Source organism: Equus quagga, chromosome 11 (genome assembly GCF_021613505.1).
Source record: "Equus quagga isolate Etosha38 chromosome 11, UCLA_HA_Equagga_1.0, whole genome shotgun sequence".
In the NCBI taxonomy this organism is placed as follows: domain Eukaryota; kingdom Metazoa; phylum Chordata; class Mammalia; order Perissodactyla; family Equidae; genus Equus; species Equus quagga.
This window is the reverse complement of record NC_060277.1, coordinates 109,119,010-109,143,039: the sequence shown is the minus strand read 5'-3', so window position 1 is coordinate 109,143,039 and position 24,030 is coordinate 109,119,010. Positions and strand designations below refer to the sequence as shown.

Here is a 24,030-nt window from a genome sequence, read left to right as displayed (position 1 = left end):
GGGCTGCAGCTTCCAGAAGGGCCCAGAGTGCAGACAGCAGACAGGAAACAGTCTGGTCACCTGCACCTGGGCCTGACTGCGTGTGACACATCCCCTGGGGCTAAAGAAAGTGCTAGGTTTTGGAGAACGGGTTAGAGGGCTGAGACCCCTACTAGCTGTGTGACCATGGGCGAGTCACTTACCTGTTTCTTGTACTTTAGTGAGCCGAGGGGCCCTGAACAAGTGTGGGAACCATATGTGTAAACTGAATGCTGGATGTGGCACTTGGTGGGTCCTCCTGACCCAGAGGCGGTGTTCATCATCCCTTGGGCCCAATACGCCTTCCCACGAGCCCAGTATTCCACCCACTGGTGCCCCCCAGCACGCCAGGCAGCAGGACTGTGATAAGGTGGTCCCCGTCTCCCGGCCCATCCGACCTCATCCCCAGGCCTTGGGTTTGTGGGGAGACTGGCCTCGGGCTTGGCTGGTTTGCGAGGCCTGGTTTCCCCTCTTAGAATAAACCCCGCATCGAGAAAAAGGTTCGCTGGAATCAAAGAGCCTTTGTTGGTCTAGAATGTAGGGAGTTGGAGTCAAAAATATGTATTCTTAATAAATCCCAGGAAAATTCTTAACGAACACACGGATTGAGTGGTAGTAATCCCTCACAAATGGAGAGCAGGTCATTTAATTCTGAGCACTTGTGAAGTCCAAACTATGCTGCTTTGAGCTACAGTTTGACAGAAATGGGTGTGGAACTTACCACGGTGGTGGCCTGGTGTTCCCTGAACAGGGTCTGGCCTATTCTGGTTTCTTCCATTCCACACTTGTTCACGATGCCGCTGGACCACCCTTCTCTGTCCTCCACTTGGCCAAGGACCGGAGTAAGCAGGGCCCCAGGGTAATCCCGAATCCCGGCAGGCCTGCCTCTTTTAGGAGCCCATCCCTTCCTGAGCCTCACCCGCAGACCCCCAGGGGACTCAGATCATAAACAAACCCGCATTCACCCCAGGCTGCTCCCCCAGGCCACCTGGCGCTGCCAGGACTCACGTGGGACTTTCACCTTGAAAAGCGAGAGAGGCCCTTTATTCACTGTAAGGGATCTTGGGGCCACTGGCCTAGATCAAGAGAAGTCTGAGGCACACAGAACTCCCTCTTCTCTTCCATCGGAGGGAATACTCCACTCATGGAACTGAGCGAGCCAGTCCAACGGATCGGCGAATGGTGGTGGTGGTGGGTGGTCACACTCGAGTGTACATCCTACTTCATTCACAGGGCCTATTCACCCAATTTAGCTTTGGAAAAATACTCCAGTGACAAAGGCACAGGCTGCTGGGGCGGGGGGTTAGCACTGGAGAGCTGTGGGACCGACTACAGGGTGAAGTCGCACACAGCCCAACTCGCAGCCGCTGCTCTCGTCTCGGCACCCAGGGGTGTCTGGGCTGAGGTGTGCCTGGGCACACCTAGGGAGGGTCCCTTTGGACCAGCCATCTCTGTCTGGTGGGCGAGGGCAGGACAAAGCTGCAGAGTTCCCACGAGTCTGGAGCTATGCACATCTCTATCCTTGGTGCCATCATCACGTAGGTCCCAAGGATGCTCCCCACTTCCCTGGATGGTGATCAGGACCCTCTGGAGCAAGTCCCCAGTGAGGAGAGCAGTGCCAGCACACCGAGGTGCCCAAGGTGAGGTAGAAACCTATACATCTGCCCATCAGGAAATGGCACAATCTTCAGGCCCAGATGCCACTCATGTAAGGGGCCTCCCCAAGTCCCACGAGTCTCCATCATGGGAGAGGCCCAGATGCCAATGCATCTGGTCCAGGACTCTCAACTGGTCCTTGAGAATACAGCCCCGATCCCTGCCTTGTGTCTTGATGGGACCCAGTCCATTGAAGGTGGGGAAGGCGTGGGGTCATGGCGCAAAGGGGCTCAGATCCAGGACCCACAGGCCGTGAAGGGAAGCAGTGTCTGTCCAGGCCTTCAGGAAGCTCTGCCCCAGCTCAGTGGCCTCCTATGGTCCAGGTGGTGGCAGGAGGCCTTGGTGAGAAGGGCAAGGGCCAACTTCTGCCATGGCTTGGCTCCAAAGACTCGGAGGAGATTCACCTAGGCCCAGAGCAGGACAAGCAGATGCTGGACACCAAAAGATGGCCAGGAAGGCCCATGGTGTGAAGACAGGGGCACCTGAGGATGGCCATCTGGAGAAACCACAGCCTAGGGACACAGGGAGTGTGAATCGGGGAGAGGGTTCAAGACAGGGATGGAGGCAGGCCCGGGGGTCTGCAGACGGCTCCTTGTGGCCTCAGTCACTTGGGGACCAGGAGAGGCTGGGCTGGGCAGCAAAGTGGGTGGCCACACGCCTCAGGGTTTCACAGGGCCCCCGACTCGGTCCACTGCTCCAGGTTGGTAGCCTCCAGTCCCTCCCAGCTCCAAGGTGCCGGGTGGGCCCTGCTCAGCCTGGACACAGAAGAATGAGGACATCAGGGCGACGTGCAGTCCAGGGAAGAGGGCGTCTACCATCTCGTTTTATTTTGTGGGGACTGAGCCTAAAGTAACCAGAAAGAACAAGAGTCAAAGGGGACCCTACCGCCTGGTGCCCAAGCACTGGTTTTTACTAAAAAAATTGTTTTGAGTACCCAGGGGAACTGGTGCAAATTGACATAGAAGGAAAAGTTTGGGAGAAGTTGGATTTTTTAATTCCGGCAACCTTTCTCTCCCTTCCAACAGAAACATTTTTTTTTTCCTACAACGGGTGTCAGAAAATAGCTTCTGGCAAGTTGGGGAGAAACATTCCCAAGCCTGGGAGGGGCGGAGAGCCTTGAGCCAGTGTCCAAGGGTCAGGAGCCCAGGCCACTGCAAGTCAGAGTCTCGAGAAAACCTAGCTGGTCCTGGTGTGGCCACTTCGAGGCTGTGTGGCCTCTCTGGTCAGTGTGCTCACCTGTAAGGGGGGGGGGCCAGAGAGCTGTACAGCTAACCTGGTCCCAAGGCCCCGTCTAACCCTAAAATGGTAGGGTTCTGGAATTTCACCTCTGGAAAGGGGTGAGAATAGTGGCCTTGCCCATATTTTGGGGCAGCCACGAGGATTAAAATGAGCCGATGTGGAAAGGCTCTGTTTACTGTAAAGGATGAGTAAATGGGCATTTTAATTCCTGCCCAGGAGTGAAACCAACCAGAACCTGGCCCAACCTTCCCACCTTTGTAAACCCACTCTGTAAACCAGCCCAGTCCTCTGAGCCCTTCCCTCTCCCACATATGCACAGAGTGATCTAACAGCGCAGCCACCTCGTCCCCTGAAGGATCTTGACCACCGTTGCAGCTGAGAGGGGCTAACATTCGCCCGTCTCCCGCACAGACACACTCCGCTGAGCAGCCTGCTGGTGGACCCGCCTTCGCTGCTTGGTCCCCGCATACGGCCAGTAGAGGGGGGTCCCAGAGGAAAGCTGCCCGATTTTAGACAAGCCCAGATGCTGGACGAGACCCTAGACAGGAGCCAGACCCAGAAGTTCATTCTGATCACGACACGGACACAGAGACTCAGCTGAAGAATCTTTCCCTGGGCAGTGGTGCCAGCTACACGGCTGCCAGAAGGAAAATCCAGCAGCAGTGGTCAACGGGAGCTGGATGTGGAGGCAGAGGAGAAAGGAACCAGCCCCAGTGACAGTGGAGGAGTGGCTCATCAGAAACCGAGAGCCCAGGTCAGAAACGACATCCCAGAGGAAGGGTTAATAAAGCAGAAACGTCTTTATTAGGCACCTTGTTCCTCACAGAGGAGCAAGACTCAGGACAGACACACCTGCGAAAACTCTCGAGGTTGCAGGAATCTCTCCAAAGACTCCAGAGGACGCAGGTGCTGACTGGCCGCCACCCCAAGAAGAACACTATTTGGCTGGAGCGTGACTGCCGAGGTGACCCTGGCATGAGGCTGGGCTTGGCTCCTCGACTCCACAAACACTGAGGAGTGGGTGGGGGGCACCCGGGACACCCACCCGAACATTGGCAGACAGGGAGGGCCTCCGGGCTGAGGCACGAGCTGCATTGAGCCAGCGAGGGGGCGGGTGGAGAGCTCAGGGCTCCTGGGCAGTCCCTCACGGGGTCCCGAGGGCCCTCCCCAAATCTGCATGCCTCCTGGCGCCAGCTCAGTCCCACACGTAGGGGTTTCTAAAGACCTGAGAGTTCTTGCCGTCTTTCAGCGGTGTGGCGGCCTGGTGGCTCCGGGCCACATACATGTCTTCGGCCCGCAGCGTCGAGTTGGCACTGCCCATCACCTGGCTGTTGGCGGTGGCCCGTGGGAGGATGACGTCGTAAGCTCCTTCGGACTGGAAGGAGGAACAGGCGGTCTCACAGCCAGGTTCCGCCAGGGCGGAGGCACACACGCTGCTTCCTGCAGGGCTGTGCCTGCCAGCTCCCCTCCCTGTCCCCCCAGCTGGGCCCCGGGGGAGGCCTGGGATGGACGACTCCACCTCTGGAAACGGAGGGGCTGCCCTCTGACCTCAAGCCCCTTATCCTACCCGGCCGAGGGCCAGGCCTCTAGGCTGGGGGATGAGGTCCCTGGTCACCTCCCACGGTCCTGGGGCTTCGCATAGGGCTGGCCCCGTTCAAAAGGATCCCCTTCTCAGGCCCCCTCCTGCTCTCCATTCCTCAGGGAAACCTCGGGGCCCAACGGAGGGCAAACCACACGGGGCTGCTCTCACCCGTCTGGGCTGCCCTCCTCCAAGACCCTCACCCGCCTCTTCCCAATGCCACGCCAGCACCAACAACATCACAGCTGCTAGTGTGCCTGCCCAAGGACACCCTCCTGTCAGGCCCTGGGCCTGTGCACACAGCCCTCATCTAGGAGTCTGGGCTGGCCAGTCTGATATGGAGACTTAACACCCCAATTCTCTGCCTGGAACCAGGTTAGAGCTGCAGAGGTCCTGGTCCTTGTGGGTGAGAGACGCAGGCTGCGGGGCGCAGAGGGTCTTGAGGCACCCATCCCAGCTCCCACCCTGGAGGGAAGGCGAACTCCTGGCCCTGCCTGCCTTATCCCCATGGACGGAGCTGCCACCAAACCCTGCAGCTCCAGGGCCCCAGGTGGCCTTCAGTCAACTCAGACTCGGGTGCTGTCCCCTCCCCTTGCAGCTCCTGGAACATCTAAATCAGCGGTTCTCAAACTGGGGTGTGCGTCAGAATCACCGGGACTGTTGAGTTAAGCCACACCCACACCTAGCGGGGCCACACCCAGTGACGGGCTGGGAAATGCTGAACAACTTGGGGGAGGTGGGGGAGACCCAATCTGGAGTGTTTGCAGATTCCTGCGGGTGGTTACTCCCATCATGGCAGATTCCAAGATATCAAGGTGACATCACCAAAGAGATGCTAGTAACAGGTCCCCACCACACCAAGGGCCCCACCTGATTGGCATTTTTAGCAAGTTGCAGGTGATGGTAATGCAGGGGGTCTGGGGACCAGCTTTTGAGAACCACTGTATTAGATAAAATATCCCTTAGTCCCGGGGAAGCAGCACTCAGTGCACACAGGTCAGTGAGGGGTAGCAAGGGCGGGGCACCCTGGGGGGCTGGGGGCCACAGACCCTGCTCACCTCCTTCAGAGACTCCTGCCCACCCCCACTCATGGCCATGGCCTGCTCTCCACGGCCCGGCTACAGGTTCAGGCTCAGGGAGAGGCAAGGGGCTGGGGGTGGAAGTTTCAGAAGCATTCGCTTCACCCTGCCCCCCAGGCTCCCAGCGGGGAGGGGGATGAGAAGGCCGCCCTGCTGACCTCCCTCCTTCCTGTTCCCAGAGGCCTGCCAAGGAGGGTCACTGACCTCTCCCCACAGCGACTGCCAGCCCGGGAGAAGGAACATACATGGAGGGAATCTAACCCACCGTCTTCCTGTTCCCACCCCCCATCCCCTTGGCTAATGGAGCATCTGGTTTCCAGAACCCAGGGGAGGTATGAGGTCGAGAGCTGCTGCCTGCTGGTGGGGGAGGGGAGCCAAGGCCCTCTTGGGACAGCTGTGATTGCGGAGTAAATGCCTACCTAGACTTGCCATTTGGTCCTCTATCCCTTTGGGGGCCCCAAGAATGAGCCCACCTGGCTGAGACCCTCCTCTGTCCCTCCCTAAGCTGCTTAGGTAAAGCTGGCAGCTCCCACCAGCTCAACGAGAGCTCTGCATCCATGTGGCCCCAGGCAGCGTGTGACACCCGGAAGTCACGGGTAGGGCCCACCGTGGTGCAGCTGAAGGCAGCAGATACATCAGCTCCAGGCAAGGGGCATTAGGAGCAGGGCTCTGGGTTCCCTGAGGCTGATGCACCAGATGGAGATGCCTGCCTTCTCCCTGCCACGCCCCCGCCGCCCACACTCCATCGGCCACACAGCCCTCCCCACTCACCCACTGAGGCTGGGCTCTGTGGCCCACACTCACCGGGCCTTTGTGCATCAGGGCCATCTCGGTGGGCTGGTACACGCTGGTCAGCAGCTGCCCATTGTACCCGCTGTACGGTGACACTGGCCTCTTAGCTGCAAGAACACACGGGAGCAGTTTGAGGACTGGGCTAACAGCTCCCTTCCCAACTTCAAGCAAGGCTCCCCAGGGGACAGGGACAGGGACAGGGGCTAGGCTGGTCCTGGGGTAATATCTAACCCAGGGAAGGAGCCGGGCCAGCTTGGAGGTGCGAGTGTGGGTGTGGGGGCCCCTCCGGAGCCCAGCACCCCTTTGTTCGGATACATGGAGAGCACAACCCTGCTCACCTTCCCCAGGGCTTTCCTGCAGTTTGGGACTCCCGCCCCCAGCTCAGAAACGGCTTCAGTCAGCAACCTTCACATCCCCATCCGCCCTCCGGGGCCAGAGGCCAAAAGGGGCACACGGGCCTTCGGCTGCCTTCCAAGATGGCTAGCCTCCAACGCTGGCCTCTACCGCTGTGGGCCCGCTGCCAGGCGCTGGGGTCAACACAGCAGAGACCCCACCGCCCAACTCCTCACGTCTTCGTGGGGCAGAGCTGGGTGCTGATTCCGCAGGATGCCACAACCCAGAGCCCCGGCAGGGGGACTGAATGCACATCCTGAGCTGTGGCCCCTTGGCAAGTCTCCAGAGCCACGTTCAGCTCCAGGAAGACTTCTTCCTCGTGCCTTCGGGCACGTTGGTTTCCCGATCTGTTCCACCCTGCTGGGCGCTTCCAGGGTGTCTGAGGAAAGCTGCTGACTAGCCCCTGGGGCCCAAGAGCCAGCTGGGCCACAAGGGCAGGCCCAGCGGATGTCCGTCTCCTGCAAGCTGATGGCTCCGCAGCTCCGAGGGACCACGACCCTACAGTGCTTCCTAAGTGCCGGGCTCACTCCATTGATTTTTCCATTTAGAAAAAAAATAAAAGCAAAAAAACCCCTCAGGGGCCCAGAAGTGTTTGCCTTGAGAGGACAAAGGCTGAGGATGACATGGCCCTGACCAACTGGCGCACGGTCAGGGCGGAGTGTGGGCGGCTGAAGCTCCTCCCAACACTTGTCCACAAGCCCCTCTTCCCTGCAGCTTCATCAGTGCCCCCCGTTCCCACACACACTCAACTGGGCCCACCCACCCTAGCACTCTGCCCTGGTGGGGAGCACTCAGTGGTTGGGGGAGGGAGCACTCAGCCCCGGTGGGCAGATCGAAGATCAAGGGCCCAGCAGGACAGGGTCACTCCCTTCCCCAAAGCAGAAATCCTGGGGATCTCAGTTTGTGGCAAAGAGGCAGAGAATTTGATTCTGGAACTTCCCCTGCCTCTGACTCTGGCCTCTGACAGAGGTCCCTGAGCCGGGGCTTGACAATCAATTAAGTGCCTTGAGTCCCCAAATATCTCCATCAGCACAGTCTGAGGTCAGGGTCTGGACGGTGAGATTGTGTCCCTGGCTTCCCTGGTCACGGCAGATGAAGGGGCCGTACACAGCCAGCAGGCTACGAAAGCAAGCGAGACGCACGCGACAGGACACATTAGGAAAGCGCCTGGCAGAGGAGGCACTCAATAAATGCCAGCGGTCCTCACAGTTAACAAATGCCAGAGAAAGACTCCTTCCTTGGGGGCCGGGAGCTTGTCGGGCCAAGTCTCCGGGAGAAAGGCCACCTTCCCCTCCCCCCTCAACCCCCAAGCTGATCCGCACGCGGGGCTGGGCCCAGACTGCATAGGCTTCACCTCACTTCCTGCCTCTCCCGCCTCTGGGACGCCCTCAGCGCCACGCGCCGAGGCTCTGAGGCTGGCTGGAGCCCCCAGAGCTGGCTCCTAAGAAAGCGCCGGGCAGGAGCTTGGGGACCAGCAGGCTGGACAGTGGGTGCTGCTTAGATCAGTATGTGGCATGAATGCTTTTATCAAAAAGAACAAAATTTTAACTGAAAAGACTTTTAAAGGAAACTGAGACAACTATGGCCACGTACATAATAGAAAAGCAAGTTCTGGAAAGATAATAATACCAGTAAAATAATAGTAATACACACAGCTAATAGCTACTACTTCCAGACTAACTGCAAGTGCCAGGCACAGGCACGAGTGGAATCCTCACGAGAATCCTATGACGCAGGATCCATTATTATCCTCATTTTACAAATGAGGAAACTGAGGCATGTGGAGGAAAATACCAATCAACAGTCCTGGGGATGGAACGGGAAGCAATGGGGTAGATCTGGGGAGACGGTAGGAGAAACTGTTTTATCTGTAACGTTTGAAATTTTACAGTGAAAGTATATTCATGAATTACACGAGTTTTGGGAAAAAAAATCTTTTAAAACTGGAATTTAGGGATTTTAAGGCAGAAGGCTGTAGATAATCTTGAGAACCTTCCATTTTGCTCGAGACTAGCTCCCTGTCCTGCAGTAAATGACGCCGAATAAAAGGGGTCACGGGAGGGAGGCCGGCGACCCACCTGAGGCTGGCTCGTCCATGGAAAAGGCCTTGTTCTCCACAAACATGCTCTGGCCTTTCTGCTCCTTCAGGATGGTCTCGTAGCCCACGCCCCGCGTCGGGTACATGTCCCCCTGGTAGCTTTGCTCCGGGCTGGGCTTGGTCACCTGGGAGATCTCAGGGATGACATAGAAGAGGACAAAGGCCCAGGCATTGGCACCGAGGGCAATGGCCAGCGTGGGGTCATCCCAGGTGGGACTGTTGTGCTGCTTGTTGCCGTAGGTGTACATGACAATCCACACCACCCAGATGGCGATGGAGGTGGCTGTGGTGAGCAGCACAAAGACCCCGTGCTTCCGCCAGCGCTTGAAACGGCCACACAGGGCGGGCCAGGCCCCCATGAAGGCGCCCAGCAGCAGCAACATGACATAGATGAGCGCCATGACAAAGTCCATGTTGGCAATGGTGCAGGTGGAGATGGCGGCCCAGCCGGCACTGCCATTGCCCAGGGCGCCCGTCTCACCACCTCCCCGGACCAGCGTAATGATCAGCCACTCCATGTTGATGATCACCTCCACAAGGGTCAGCAGCAGGGCCATGGTGAAGATCACCCAGCCCCGGGGCCCATGGTTCTTCCGGGCCAGGAAGTTGAGGGCAAAGACGTGGGCCACCAGGCAGGAGAAGCAGATGGCAAATAGGACCCCGAAGAGGAACTGGCGCGAGGCACAGGTGGAGAAGTTGGGCTTCACCACGCAGGCAAAGACGAGGCAGAAGAGGCCCAGGGTCCCCAGCAGGAAGAACACCTGGGTCCCCAGAAGGCTCCGCTTCTTGGTGTCCTGCACAAAGGGGAGGCTGGCCACCAGGATGATGGTGAGGACAAAAGTGGTGACAATGCCCGCCACAGCAACTGCCTCCAAGATGATGCCCCAAGCCCCAGAACGGTCACACAGGTTGTAGTAGAGGGGGTCGAGGTCCGGGCTGCAGCCAGGTGGGGCGTGGTCCTGGGCCTGCGCCCCTGGGAATAGGAAGAGAGGCAGTCCCAGGCACGTCAGCAAGGCTTTGCGGGTGGCCATTCTGGCTCTGAGGCCAGGCTCCAGCTGGGTCCCTAGAGACAGAGGAAGAAAAGACAAAATCAGTCTTCCAAGGCCAGACTCTGCCACACAAAGTGCTGCTTCCCCCATCCCGATCTGAGCAGATGATCTAAGTTGAGTATGACTGTCCCTCTGGGCTTCAGAATCCTTCTTAACACAGAACTCCTGGCAGGCATTATCAATTGCCCAGAGAGGCAAATGAGAGGAAACCCATTTGTCATCCCTGTTCCTAGTCACGGAAGAGAAGGAAACCATCACTGAATTTTCAGGTCCCTTCCCCCGCCACCAAGCATAACCTGGGTCCAAATACTCCCTGAGCTCTTGCAGCTGGGGTGGGGGGTGAAAGGGCCTGTGAGCAAGTCAAAACCAAGCATGCCAGAGTTCAAGAGCCCAGATGCCCCCTCAGCTCTGTCCCTGGGATGCCTAAGTCCACGGGGAATCAGCCAAGCATGCATTCACTCCTTCAACAAATATTTAACAAGCACCTGTGACAGGCAGACCCTGCCGCCAGAAACAATGAGGAGACAGTTGAAAAGTTCTGTCAACACTTGCCCCATTCCTCCCACCACCTCCCTTTTTTGCCTTCATTTCCCCACTTTGCGTGCCAGCTCCTCTTCAGAACCCAAAGTTCTTTGTCTAGCTCTGTCGCTGGAGTCAAGGATAAAATAAACGAATTTCCCAGCTAGGGAGTTAATGACTTAATGCAAAAAGTCTGCAACGAGGCATTAACATTTTAAAAGCAAGAAAGGGCAGGGGCCTAGCAAAAGCCAACGGAATTAATCTCTAAAGGAGGCCTTGAAGGCATGGTAGCTAAGATAGGAGAGAGATCTGTATTCACCCCGGGAGGGCAACTTAAGACTCCCGGTCCTCACTCCACCCGTGCGACAGCGGCTCCACCAAGTGCTGTAGGTCCAAAGAAAACCACCCGCCTCTCCTCCACACCAACTGGATCTCCCTTGGGAAGTGGAGGTAAAGAATGTGGCAGGGTGAGAGAAATTAAAGACCAAATCAGAGTGTTTTCCAATCAAAGACTGTAAATTCACCTGGAAAACAAAATTTAAATGCTCTAAAAAGCAAGTTAGAAATTCCAAAGTTCTATGAAATGCAGGTATTCCACATTTAAATCAGCCCTATGTTCGAGTCACTGGTGGTAACCCTGCCTGGTCCTCCCTCACCTTGGGCCCAGGAACTCTTCAGAAAGCGAGCAACCAAGCTTTCTGGGCTGAAAGTGACCGCTGGTGGAAGCTCGGGAAGGATGGCCGGACTCCTCCCTCCCCACCCCCTCCGTCCTCCTTTGGGGACATTGACACAGTTGACCCTCTTATATTTTCACCATTCCCTGTAACTTAATTTCTCATAGGCAGACAAAAATCCTAAATCTCAGTCGATGGACACTGTGTCTCCACAACTGATAAGCAGACGGGCCCAGCGACTAAACCAGGAAAAATGAAACTTGTAAGTTAAGTGAAATTGACAATTTCAAAAAATTTGAAATTCGAAAAATAATCAATTTTCAAAGTCCTTTAGGATATTCTGCAAGCCCCTTGAGAACATTTTAGGTATCTCAGCTACCTCCTCATTTTTTAATTCAGCTTGCTTTTCCCCCAAACACCACCTACCGTTAACGCTTAGTAAGTTAGCCTTCTTATGAGAATTAACTATTGTTTTCCTCAATAACTGGCACAGTAACATAACTAGTTTCTCTTGATTTCCAATGCAAAAGCTTAGTTCCCCTGCATTGTGACTTAAGCTTTTGTAGGGGACTTTGTGTACCGTAAATCAATGAGGCACGAGCTGTATTTACAAGGGCTGGAGAGAGGAAAGAGAGCCGGGATGGCTAATGGGTAAGGAGGAACACTGAACCATTCCGGGCAGGGCAGACCCTTGATGGTAACAGGCTCTGAGATCCTAAGCACTCAGCCCCATCTGGGGCGTTTTTAGCCCACAGCAAAGCAGGCAGAACTTGGGGTGAAGTGGGAGATGTGGAACCGACCCCCGGGAGCAGCCGCCCAGCCTCCGCCTCCAGGGATCTGCACACCCTTCAAGGCTTCTCACCCACCTCCCCCTCCCAGCTCCCAGTTTAGAACATGCAATTATTCTAAATCTGCAAATATTGACAAGGCTCAGTTGTTGTCAGAGTAGTGGAAAATACACAGATGAACACACACAGTCCCTGACTTGACAGCACGTAAAATCTGAGAGGACAGAGAAGGTAGGTCTCCAAGACACTATACAAGGTAGAATATGGTAAGTGCCACACAACAGAATTTACCTCTGGGACAGAAAAAGGTACTAGAGGAACACAGAGGAAGCTCTTCCAGCTGAAGGGGTCAGAAAAGACAGACTGGAGAAGACCTTTCAACTGTATTCAGTATTTAATGAAAATGCACCACGTTCCAGATACTCCAGCAAGACGGGGGACACAAAGAAGCTAAGCCTTGAAGAATGAGCAGGTGAAGGGGGCAAAAAGGAGAGGAATAAAACATAGCACAAATAAAAGCCTTGAGATGAGCTCAAGTTCAGAGCAAGAGAGAAAAATCAAGTTCACCAAGTAGGAACTGAGTTTGCAAAGGGAGTTTACGGCTGGCTGGCGACAGATGAGAAATGCTACGGGGAAGAAGTCTGGGGCATTATTCTAAAGGCAACGGGGAGCCACTGAAGGCTGTTTTTAGGATGATGGAGGCATAACCAGGGTTGTGCTTTAAGACTTGCGTCTGGCAAAAAGCACAGGCAATCGATTTGTTCAGAACACATTCACCCTGGTTTAAAGATCGAGGCCAAAGGTCAGGCACAATGGCCAGATGCAAGAAATCCTTTCCGAGACAAAATCTAAGGCCTGGTTGGAGGTGGAGGGAGAGGATGCTAAAACCATGCTACAAGTTCAAATCTGGTAATGGCCCGTCATTACAAAAGACCAAGCTAGGACCCATTGAATCCGTCTGCCACTCAATCTTCTGGATCCATCTGGCTCTTAGAAATCTGTGCCTGTACCCCCTGGATCCGGCAGCTCACAGGCACTTGGGCCAGGTCCAAAGAAGCTCCATAGCTCTCACCCCAATTTCCTCCTAACTTTGCTGTTGACCCTGGACCTCACCCTTCAAGTCTCGTGTCTGTCGGCCCCACCAATATGAGAACTTCGAGGGAAGTTAACAGGAGCCTGTACCTGTCCCTCCCCCTGAGCCAGGCACCACGCTGCCCAGCGGCCCTGAAACTCCCAGCCCCAGAGGAACCAAACCAGTCCCACCCTGAAATGTCCCATCCCTCCATTCTCCTGAAAATGGCAGGGCAAGTGGGGAGACAGGAATACACCAACTCAGGTGGGGAAATCGGGCCAGATGGGGCTGGCTCTTGTCCACGGCCTAGGACAGCGACTCCTGGAGGCCAGCAGGAGACTGACTTAAACAGAAGGAAGCTCAGAAGAGCTCAACCCAGGCCCTCCAACCTCCAGGAGTGCAGATTCAGCCAGTCCCCTGATGCCACTTAAGGTGGTGGCAAAGGGGGAAGGACTTTGATGCAAAGGACCAGCTCCTTCTGGAGACTCGCCCTCCTGTGGGTCCCTAGGGACTGCACTCCAGCCCAAGTCTTCTGAGATGGCTGGAATCGTGTGTGTGCGTGTGTCTCCCCCACCAGGCTGTGAGGTCTGAGGGTGAACAAGCCTTGTCTGTCTCAGGGCGTCTGCAGCAGCTAGCACCATGCTCGAACACAGCAAGCATTCGAAAATCACTCATCGAACGGACTCGGCATACGTTCCTCCCCGATCCCACTCCTGCCTCCTGCATTTTGGAGTCACATCTTCTGCTTTAAGGTTCTCAGTGGCCCCGAGGAGGGGAGAGGGAGGGGGACCTCCTTCTGCCCCATGAATTCCATCCCGCTCCCCCCCCCCACGGCTGCAGGCCAGCCCAGCCTCAGATTATTTTCTAGACAAAAGGGCTCTTTTGCTTCACCTCCCTGGAATCGATAATACAAATATTTTTAATCACCTCTGAAATCGGCCTTTCCCCAGGCTCAGCCACTCAGCCCCCAGCTCTGGTCTGAGTCAGCCCAATCCAGTTCCAGAACCCCATCCCTCCCTCCCTCCCTCTCCAGGAGCAGAGTGGCCTCAGCAGTGCGGTGGGCTCAGAGGCCGAGCCAGCCTGGACTGGCTCCACCCAGGAAGGAGGAGGCAGCCAGGCCCCCTCTGCCTTGTGCGGCCACCATCCACACAACAACCTGAGAACCTGAAAAGGGGGCGCCAAGGGCTTCACACCGCCACCCAGGTCTGTCTCCCAAGCTCGAGAGTAACACAGAGACCCACAGCCAGTGGTTACCTTCAAGGGTGCCAGGACCCTCTGGGAGGCACCCAGGCTCACCCAGGGATGCCACAAAGCATCTGCCACCACTCAGCAGCCTATCAGGAGAGATGGATGGACTCACTGACAGCTTTCCCACCTCCTCCCCTTCTCTCATCCATCTCCTACTTTCTCTCGGCCAGTTGGGTCCTATCATCTTACTCCTCTGTCCAGGGGGCTCTGGTGTTTAAACCAACCAATAAGAAGAGGAACCCGAGATGCCTGTGCCTGTAAGGAGTTACCTCAGCACCCAGGTTGAGGGACTTCTGGAACTCCACCTAGACGTCCACACTGAGTGTGGGTATTTGGGCCAAAGTTCCCTGAGCATTCTGAAACTTGGAAGTCTCAATCCACAGGCCGCTCTGGAATGCGCCCCACTCCCCAACAGCACTCCCTCCCCCAGCCACAAATGGAGGCACGTGGGGGAACCTTCAGGAGCATGAAACCCTATTTCAACACATTCTGATCCCTCTGCTTTAGGATCGAAATGGCGGGATGTTTAAATGATTGAGTTTTCCAGGGTGTAAAGCTGCGGCTGGGGATGGAGGGTGCTGCAAAGGGCCCTGGAAAAGCCGCGGGCGCGGGCGGGGGGCGGGGGGCGGGGGGTGGGCCGGATCTAGAAGCCAAGCTTCTGAGTTTCTCTAAGTAGAGGCTCTTTGATGGTCTGAAATTCCAAACTTGCCGCAGGAAGATTCTGAGCCATCCACTCTCCACTCCCCTCCCCTCCTCTCCCCACTCCTGGCGTCTACACCGGCACTCCCCTGGGCGTCACTCCCCACCTCTCCCCACTCCTGGCGTCTACACCGGCGCTCCCCTGGGCGTCACTCCCCACCTCTCCCCTCTCCTGGCGTTTACACCGGCGCTCCCCTGGGCATCGGAACAGAAAAAGCAGGGTAGCCAGCCTCTCTCCCCCATCTCCGCTGGCCACAGAAACCTGCCCTCCTCATCCACCGGCAGCGGGGGTGGAGGGGGCACTCCTTGGAAACCCCGATGGTGGAGTTCTTTCCCCGCCCCCACTCGGGGCCGCAGCGCCGGGCTCTCCCCACACCCAGTCCCCAGCCTGCTCGGGTTTGGAAACTTTCTGCACCCGAGCGGAGTTGGCGAGGCATCCTCCGCCCTGCGGTTCCCCACCCCCGGGCCTCTGTCCTCGCCCACCCCGCGCTGGCCCGACCCCACTCTTCCGGGCGCCCAAGGGAGGGCGGAGCGGGAAGGCAGCAGCCCTTACCTGGGACGCGCCGCCGGCCCGGCTCCGGCGCGGGGTTTGGGGCCACCTCCAGCCCCTGGCGAGGCGCGGGCGGGGCGGGGGGAACTGAGCGCAGAGCGCCGGGCCAGGCCCAGCCCTGGCCTGGGTTGGCGGGCCCGGGCGGGGACTCAGGGCGCGGGGCCTGCCTCTCCCTGGGACCCGGGCTAAGCTGGCTGCGCTCGGTCGCCGGCTCTCGCGCTGGCCCCCCGGCGCTCGGCTCCTTTCTCTCGGCGAGGGTGGGCCGGCGCCTGCATCACCGTGACATCACCTCCATTCAGGCGCTTATCGGGCGCCGGCGGCGCTCCAGGTATGTGCAATCCGTTTACACAGTAACAAAGCACGCCCGGCCCTCCCCCTCCGACTCACCTCCAGGCTCCAGCGCACTTTCCGGCCGGGGAGGGAGATCAGAGTTTTCTGGCGAAGCTGGCGTGTGGGTTGTTGCTGTTTACTGCCACGCCCCCACAACGGGCGCGCGCACACTCCCGCGCACTCACTTTCTGGACCTGTCTCTCTCTCCGGAAAGGGGGTTGGGGTGGAGGCCAGCACACCTCGCGAGCAGCCTCTCCCTCCCCGCATGTCCCAGCGCGCGCACACAGACACGCGCGGGGGCCACCTTGTTGCGTCTCTCCCTGGTGGACACTTAGCCTTTGTCACCTTCGTCCTGGCTCTCCCGTGAGACACACGCCGGGCACAGTTGGCTGCTCCGGGCTGGAGCAAGGCGTACACTCAGACACAAAGTCTGTCTTTGTCACGCCTTCTGCGCCCCGTCCCCTCCCCGAGCTTGCACACGTGGACGCACCACACACTGAGTGTCTGCCTCTTGCATGCGCGGCCCTTCCCCGGCATACGGGTCCCCAAGTGTGTGTGAGAACGCCACCGCGCACGCCCCTAATGCCGTGGGCCGAGCCCAGAACCTCTCGGCACCGTGGGCAAACTTCGCCCCGGCCGGACTACCCCGCGCCTGGGCTTCCTGAGACCGCTCCAGACACGGTCCAACTCAGCGCGCACTCCCCTCCCCGCGTCCCGGTTCCCTGTTCCGACTTGTCCTAATTAGCCTTCACGGTTCTGTCCCCCGGGGTACAGTGTTTAACCCGGCCCCCGCGGCCTCCACTCCGGGACGCGTCGGCCCTGACTCTGAGCACTGCCGCTCCCGCCAGCCTGGCTCTTGTCCACGAGTTCGGGGGCCCCTCCCTGGGATGGGTCTGCGGGCTGCCACATTTTCCCCTCCCGGCCCAGGAATCAGCAGAGAAAGAACTGCAGAAAGGGGAAAGCAATCCAGTCTTGGGCCTCCCCAGCCCAGTAAACAAGAGGAGATTTTCCGGCCGCCTTCTCGCGGGGCTGCGGGCTCCGCGGGAGGTGGGCTGCGCAGTGCCGGGGCGCCCAGCGGGGCCTAGTTAGCAAGCGCTGGAGGCTCCGGAGGGGCCGCGCGCACCGAGAAGGGAGAGGTTGTTGGCCCTGGCTGGGGCCCAGGGGACGCGGAGGGAGGGCAGGGCGCCGGGTCTCCGGGGTGCCCGTTCCCGTGACGCGGAGTTGCCTGGGGGATCGCCAGCAGCGCGGTCGGAGCCACCCTGCGGCGGGGTGTGTTTGCTGAGCCGGGAGCGCCTGGCATGGGGTGGGGGAGTGGGGGGGAACCGCAGGACGGGTGGAGGGGAGGCAGCCGGTCACGGACTAGGGGGTAGCAGGGGGAGGCAGGGAAAGAGGAGAGGTACCTCCCGGGCTGTTTGTTTTGCGCCCCAATCTATGACGACCAGCAGTGAAACTCTATGAATCACCCGGACCTGCCCGAGCGATAAACCTCGGGCCCGCTCCTCCCCTCGCACACCGACTCGTCGGACGCCAGGAGGGAACGTCTGCTTAGCCGCCGGAGCTGGCGGTGGGGCCCTGGTTTTCTAGAACCCTGTGTGCCTTCCTGCGCCTTGCGCTCGCTGGCTGGTCTGGGAAACGCGGCCAAGACTCAATGGTTTCAGTTCGTTAAGCGGAAGAGCGCGTTTCTGCTGCAAAGCTGTGCTATTCTCCCGGTCTCCCTCCTCTAACTCCACCCCCAACCCAGTCTCCAGGCCCCCGTGTGAGGGTGTGCAGGGCCTCGTAAGGTCCAGGCATTTGGGCGCCCACCCTGGAAAGGCAAGCGGAGGGCAAGTCGCTCAGTGGTTTTCATTAAAGAGGCAACCAATGCTGGAGTGGGCTTAGAGGAGGGGGCGCTCATTAGCATATGTGAAATGCCAATTCGAGAGCCAGGGGGCGGTGGGGCAGAGGAAATGTTCTCGAGCCTGGGAAGCTGACCTCGTGGAGGGGCAGGGGGAAGTGGGTGCCTGGCCACCCACTGGGAGTCGTTGGGAAAAGAGGCCTGGACACTGCAGCGGCTGGGCCCTGCCCTCCGCCAGCCCTGAGCGGTACACAGCAGCGGAAATGGAGGGCGGTTTTCTGAGAACTCTCCCCTCTTTCTCTTTTCACCTATCTCACTCGGGAACAGGATGCCTTCAAAACAAAGCAAGAGCCTTGGGGCAGGTGACCTGGGCCTGGTGCGTCTCCTTTAGTCCCCTGAGGCCTGTGCCCTGCTCCGGGGTGGGGAGACTGGAGGTGGAGTTCAGGAGAGCCCCTCCCCCACTCCCGCAGTCAGATGGCCTGGGGGCTGTTGGACACTAGCCTGGCTTGCACCGGCTAGAAGGGAAGTTCTGTGGGAGAGGCTGCCGCTTTCCAAGACTCCAACTTCAGGGTCACAGCCCTCTCCAAATGCCCTTCACCGGATTTAATAACCCAGACACATAGAAACCTTTATGAATTCCCATTTTCACCAAAAATAACACTTTGAGAAGTGGTCACCTATGGGGAGTACCCACCCACTGTGCAGAGAGATCCTGGAGCAATGGGCTGTGGAGGAGTGTGTGTGTGTGTGTGTGTGTGTGTGTCCCGATAATGTGCTGGGTTCCTGCTGGCCACTCAAGCTGCTTTATTCATCAAACTCTTCCTTCTTTGTACTTCAAGAGTCTAAGCTGCTGTCCAGGCCCAAGGGTCGGGAGCCACTCTGCCACCTGCCAGCAGTGTGACCTGGGCAAGTCACTTCATCTCTCTGAGCCCCACTTTCCTCTACTATGAAAAGTTCATGACACTGGCCAGCCCGTGGTGGAGTGGTTAAAGTTCTGTGCGCTCCGCTTCACTGGCCCCGGTTCACAGTTTTGGATCCCAGGCACGGACCTACACCACTCACCAGCCATGCTGTGGAGGCAACCCACATACGTAGTAGAGGAAGATGGGCACAGATGTTAGCTCAGGGCTAATCTTCCTCAAGCAAAAAAAAAGGAGGAGTTTGGCCAAGTGGTTAAGTTTACATGCTCCACTTCGGTGGCTCAGGGTTCGCTGGTTCAGATCCTGGGTTCAGACCTACACACCACTCATCAAGCCATGCTGTGGCGGCATCCCACATAGAAGAACTAGAAGGACCTACAACTAGGATATACAACTACGTACTGGGGCTTTGGGGAGAAAAATAACAAAAAAAAAGAGGAAGATTGGCAACAGATGTTAGCTCAGGGCCAATCTTCCTCAACAAAAAAAGCATACCTTAAAAAGAAAAAGAAGGGGCCAGCCCAGTGGCACAGCAGTTAAGTGCGCACATTCCACTTTGGCTGCCCAGGGTTTGCCGGTTCGGATCCCAGGTGTGGACACGGCACCACTTGGCAAGCCATGCTGTGGTAGGCGTCCCATGTATAAAGTAGAGGAAGATGGGCACAGATGTTAGCTCAGGGCCAGTCTTCCTCAGCAAAAAGAGGAGGATTGGCAGCAGATGTTAGCTCAGGGCTGATCTTCAAAAAAAAAAAAAGAAGAAGATTGGCAACGGTTGTTAGCTCAGGGCAAATCTTCCTCCCCCCCCCCAAAAAAGTTCATGACAACACCACCCCCACATCTTGCTGTAACATCCGGATGGAGATGCTTCTAAAATGTTCCTCACACAAGCCTGGCACTTAGAGCTGCTCAGTGGTCAGCCTCTCCTTTCCTGGTCCACCCCCTCTGAACTTTAGTCCTGTCAGTTAAAGAGACCTAATAGTCTTTCACCCAAACTCTTGTAGAAGCTGCTTCTCTGACGTTTTTCCCGTTCTGTTTTACCATTGTCAGAATGGCCCTGCCATGCCATGCTCTGGGCCTTCGCCTGTGCTGTTCCTTCTACCTCCAACATCCTGTCCCTGCCACCCTCCCTCCTCTGTCTGACCAAAATTTTTTAAAACTCTGCCCTGCCTCAAGGCTCGGCTCCAATGTCCCTCCTCTGTGAAGCTTTCCTCGCCTTCCCCAGAAAGAACCATGTGAGCCCTCTGCTGAGCCAGGGTCTTTTACGCATTTGTTCATCATTTATCCTAGTGTATCTTAATCAGACTTCTCAGTGGTCGTCTCCGGGTTACACTGCGCCCTTCTCCAGAACAGGAGCCTGTCTCTCTCATCTTGATGTCCCCGGCACCTGGCGCAGAGCGGGGCGTGCGGTAGATCCCTTGTTCTGTGGTCGGAACCATAGCAGCAGGAGTCGAGGCACCCCCCTGGAGGGTAGCCCCCTGCTGACCATCCCCCTCACAGCGGGGGCCTTGCAAATGCCCTGCCCACCTTCCTGGGTAGCAAGCAAGCCCTGGTGCCTGCTGGAGAGGCCCACCTCGCTCGGGCCAGAAATGCCCTGCCTTCAGAGTACAGGGTAGGGGGCCTTGGCAGCCCAGCTTGGGGTGCTGGAGGAGGCCACTCCAGAGGGCTAGAGGTCAGTTATGCTCCCCAGAGAGACTGCCCTTGGCCTGCTGGAGTCCTGGATCGAAGTTTCAGCTTGCAGAACCTCTTTCGGGAGCCACTTCCTCCTCGGGGAGGTGGGAGGCTCGCTGCCCCCTCCTCGGGGTTCAGTGCCTGGCCCCAGTGGAGGGAGAACAGTCCCTTGCTGGGCTGAGGGTGGGGCTCTTGGCTCCCTGACAGGTGGGTGCCTGGAATCTTGTGCCAGGCGGCTGGGTGCCCCACCCCCGGCTGGTAAACAGATTTTGCATTTGGCCTCTTCTTGCTCCCAGGCCTGGCATTAACTGCTTACTGCCCGGGCTGCAGTGTCTGGCTGAGTCTCCTTTTCTCTTAGGCTCGTAGGACTGCCTGCTTGGAGCAGCAGGGACCACCTGGTTTTCTGAAAGGACCCAGGTAACAAGGTGGCTCCTTGAGAAGCAGGAAGCCAGGGGCCAGGGAGCAGGAGAGTTAAACCCTCATTCTCCACAACCGGCTGCCCATGGGTGATCCCTCTGGAAATGTACCCAGAAGGGGGCTGGGGCAGAGCCGGCTGGAATGCCACCTGATGCTGAGCCCATCCACAGTGGCCACAAAATCTGCTTCTCGCTAACCCCACTCCTGTCCACAGCTCAGCGGCCACTGACTGACTCCCTGTGGAAGGAGAGAACTGGGCCTTCTGAGCCGCCCAGGTCTGCACAGCCTCCAACCACAGACGGAGTGAATCTAGGAACCAGGGTCAAAGCCGACAGTCCAGGGATTCAGGTCGCTCAACCCCCCCCCCCCGCCCTTCCAAAAACAAAGAAATGTGTACATAGGCAGCGTTTAGCTCCCCCTTAGCTTCAGGAAGAGTCTTGCCCCAAATCGGAGAACATTTCGGGGGTGGGTAAACCCTCTACCTCCCCTCAGCGGTTACACGACCCCAAACTGATGACCCCTGCCCGCAGTCTCCCTGCCATTCCCCAACACCTCCAGTCACCACCCCCATCCAATGTGGAGCATTCCCCGACTTCACCCTGGCGCTCCCTCCTCAGAACACCTTCCCTGCCTCCTACTGCCTTTATGTGAAAGACCAAACTCCCTCGCCCGGCATTCAAGGCCTCTGCAACCTGCCCGCAACCTGAGTTCCAGCCTCCTTTCCCTCTTTCTCCCCACAGGAAATGGCCTCTCCAGCCTGAGAGCTCAGCTCCGAGTCTGGCCACTGGGCTTGCCTTCCTGTGGCTTCACTCACGCTGTCCCCCACTCTCAATCCAGGATGCGTCTCTGGGTTTCTCTGAAGTCATCCCCCTTTAAAGGCCTCTGCTCCTCCCAGAAGCTTCTCCTGGTGACCCCACCCCCTAGTCCTGCTGCCTCTGCTCTCCTCGAGCTCCTGTCCAGCGCTGCTCTGCGGTGTTAATGACCTCTGTGCACAGGCATCTTACCTCCTCAGTTCTGAGATAGGCTCCCTGGGGAACAGACTCTCGATTTCAAGCCTGTCCTTGCCTGCGGCTCCCGGGGTAATGCCTTATACATTCAATAACACTGGCAATAAATATCAAGGGAATGACCGGATTGATTGAGAGAAGCTGTCTCCTCCTCTAAGGGGAAGGGGAGGGCCCAGGGGCCGGGCTTGGCCTTGCTGCCCTCATGAACCCGGCCCTTAGACCCCCGGCTCCCTCTGGCTCCCAGAACCCCAGGCCAAGAAGTTCAGAGAAACGCTGGCTAGTCTGATAGTACGATGACCAGGGTAGCTTCCCTCTGCATAGCACTGTACGATTTTCAAAGTGTCTTTTCTATATATTTGGTCTTTACGACCCTCTGAGTTCAATAAGGCAGATATTATTGCCATTTTATAGATTTAAAAACTGAGGTTTGTAAGTGCCTAGCCACAGATTAGAACCCATTTGTTTAACTCCACTGGACTTGCCCTTCACCGTGCTACTCCCCAAAGCGCGTTTCTCATCTCTTGTATCGCTCTTACGTTTTCTGCCCTATGATTGTTTATTTATGTGTCTCTGTCCCCACCAGGGTGTAAGCTCTTTGAGGGAAAGGTGGGTGCCCGATCCATCTTTGTGTTCCCTTGGGACCTTGCCCACAGTAGGGCCTCAATAAATATTTGCCAGGGAATAAAGAGATGAAGGATCTGCACGGGCCTGCCCAAGAGGACAGTGGCCCCAGAGCACACTTGGTGTCAAGCCAGCAAACTCCCGTCTCAGCTCCCTTCCCTTCTCCCGACAGCCCCTCCACCTTCAGAAGCCAGCCTCCTGGAGACAGCACTGTGCTGGGGAGTCGCCTGGCCTGTGGCAGGGCCGTGTGTCTCCCTCTCTGCCACTTCTTCCTTCTGCACCCTCTTCTCTTGGTGGCTGCTGGCTCACTATGGTCACGTCCTCTGTGCACACGCTGCAGCCTGCCCTGCCTTCAGGGCTACTCAGCCCTTCATGAGCCTCACCAGCCACCAGCATAGTTCTCTCAACAGTGCTCAAAAGACCCGGTCGCTGCCCCCACCCCCTCGCCTGGGATTTGAGAGAACCCCTGACTCTCGAACTCAGGCAGGACCCCAAGGGGGAGAGCCAGGGTGCCAGGGGAGAGCCAGACATGCCCACACTCACCAGAGATGGCGCCTCCAGCAGGGCACGGCCAGCCAGCTGGCTTCTGGGTGGCGTCCAGTCCCAGCTGTTCCGGGCACTGCCTGGGGTTTGACTCTGTCTCCCTCGCCGGAAGCCCAGCTGCGGTGCAGCCTGAGCTGCCGGGAACCTAGCCGCGCTATTCTGGGAGTGTGATGGAGCTCCAGGACGCCTGGCAGCAGCTGAAATTTCAGCCCCTTTGGTTTCCACGCTCTTCTTCTCCTCCCCTCTGATGATAAGGCAGAGTTCAGTCATTATGCAAAGTTCAGAACCACTGATGGCGCATTTGAGGGTCTTAATAGCAGCTGTGGTTATGCTAAAGTGGGACCTGGCCATAAACAGTCTATACTTCAGCCCTCTGATGCAACAGCCCTCATTCTTGCTGTCACTCTCTCGGCCTATAGTCGTTTTCCTTTAGTTTTACAATTTATCCTCATACCCACCCTGCAACGTTAACCCATTCACAGGCATTCTGTTCCAGGCTCTCCCGGTGAAATCCAAAGATGGATTTCCTCTGAGGACCCTTTTTCTTGTTTTCACTTGAGACTGCGTGATTTGATTCTCCGGTGTAAGCCACAAAGTATGAAGACTGAGTTTGGGTGACAGAACATTAGAATCATAATCAAACCCACCTCACAACAAAGCTCAGCCCCTGTGATAACCTGTTTCTGGATAGCCCTCCTAGACGCCTCCTGAGACTCCGGGAACTGGAGGCCAGGATGGAAAGAGAGCCCACCCAAGGTCACACAGTGGCGGGTGTAAAGCTGAAGCCTGGCCTTTTGACTTGCTGTCATGGAGCCATAGTTTCAGAACTGGGCGGAGCAGCAGAGTCACCCAAAGAGCATGGAAGCTGCTGCTCTGTGAAATGGGGTGACGGTCCCCGCCCTGCATGACTGCTGTAGCCATTACGTGAAACCACACACCCCAGAGCCCCTGGCCCCAGAGTGCCCAGTGACCGGGAGCTTTCTGGTCCCAGGCTCATTTGTCTCTGCTGCCCAATCTGTATAGGGAGAGAGCAGCTTGAAAAAATGGTGATGAAGCTGGTCCTTAGGCTTTCTCAAACTTCAGCACACAGCCTCAGCATCTGTTGCGGTGTTTGTTTAAAAAGCAAATGTCTCGGTCCCATTCTGGATGTTGAATTTGAGTCTCTAACCAAGAAAGCTAAGAGCCTGTCTTACAAAATCTGTGCCCACCCCCCACGAATGAGATTAATGAGGCACAC

The 24,030-nt window shown here is 57.2% G+C and overlaps 1 protein-coding gene across 4 annotated transcripts; it reads right to left on the bottom strand.

Moving 5' to 3' along the window:
- Nucleotides 1-1,040: 1,040 nt before the first annotated feature.
- GPRC5C (G protein-coupled receptor class C group 5 member C) lies at nt 1,041-22,923 on the bottom strand. 4 transcript variants are annotated; one of them, XM_046676650.1, is made up of 5 exons: nt 22,794-22,923; nt 8,835-9,917; nt 6,376-6,470; nt 4,139-4,288; nt 1,041-2,518 (listed from the first exon to the last, which is right to left on the bottom strand). In XM_046676650.1, the coding sequence occupies exons 2-5, from the start codon at nt 9,883-9,885 to the stop codon at nt 2,486-2,488; spliced, it is 1,329 nt and encodes a 442-aa protein (XP_046532606.1). In that variant the 5' UTR covers nt 9,886-9,917; nt 22,794-22,923; the 3' UTR covers nt 1,041-2,485. The 4 variants fall into 4 exon arrangements, with proteins under 4 accessions (XP_046532606.1, XP_046532605.1, XP_046532604.1 ...); XM_046676649.1 differs by lacking the exon at nt 22,794-22,923 and adding an exon at nt 15,841-16,339; XM_046676648.1 differs by lacking the exon at nt 22,794-22,923 and adding an exon at nt 15,457-15,809.
- Nucleotides 22,924-24,030: the final 1,107 nt, after the last annotated feature.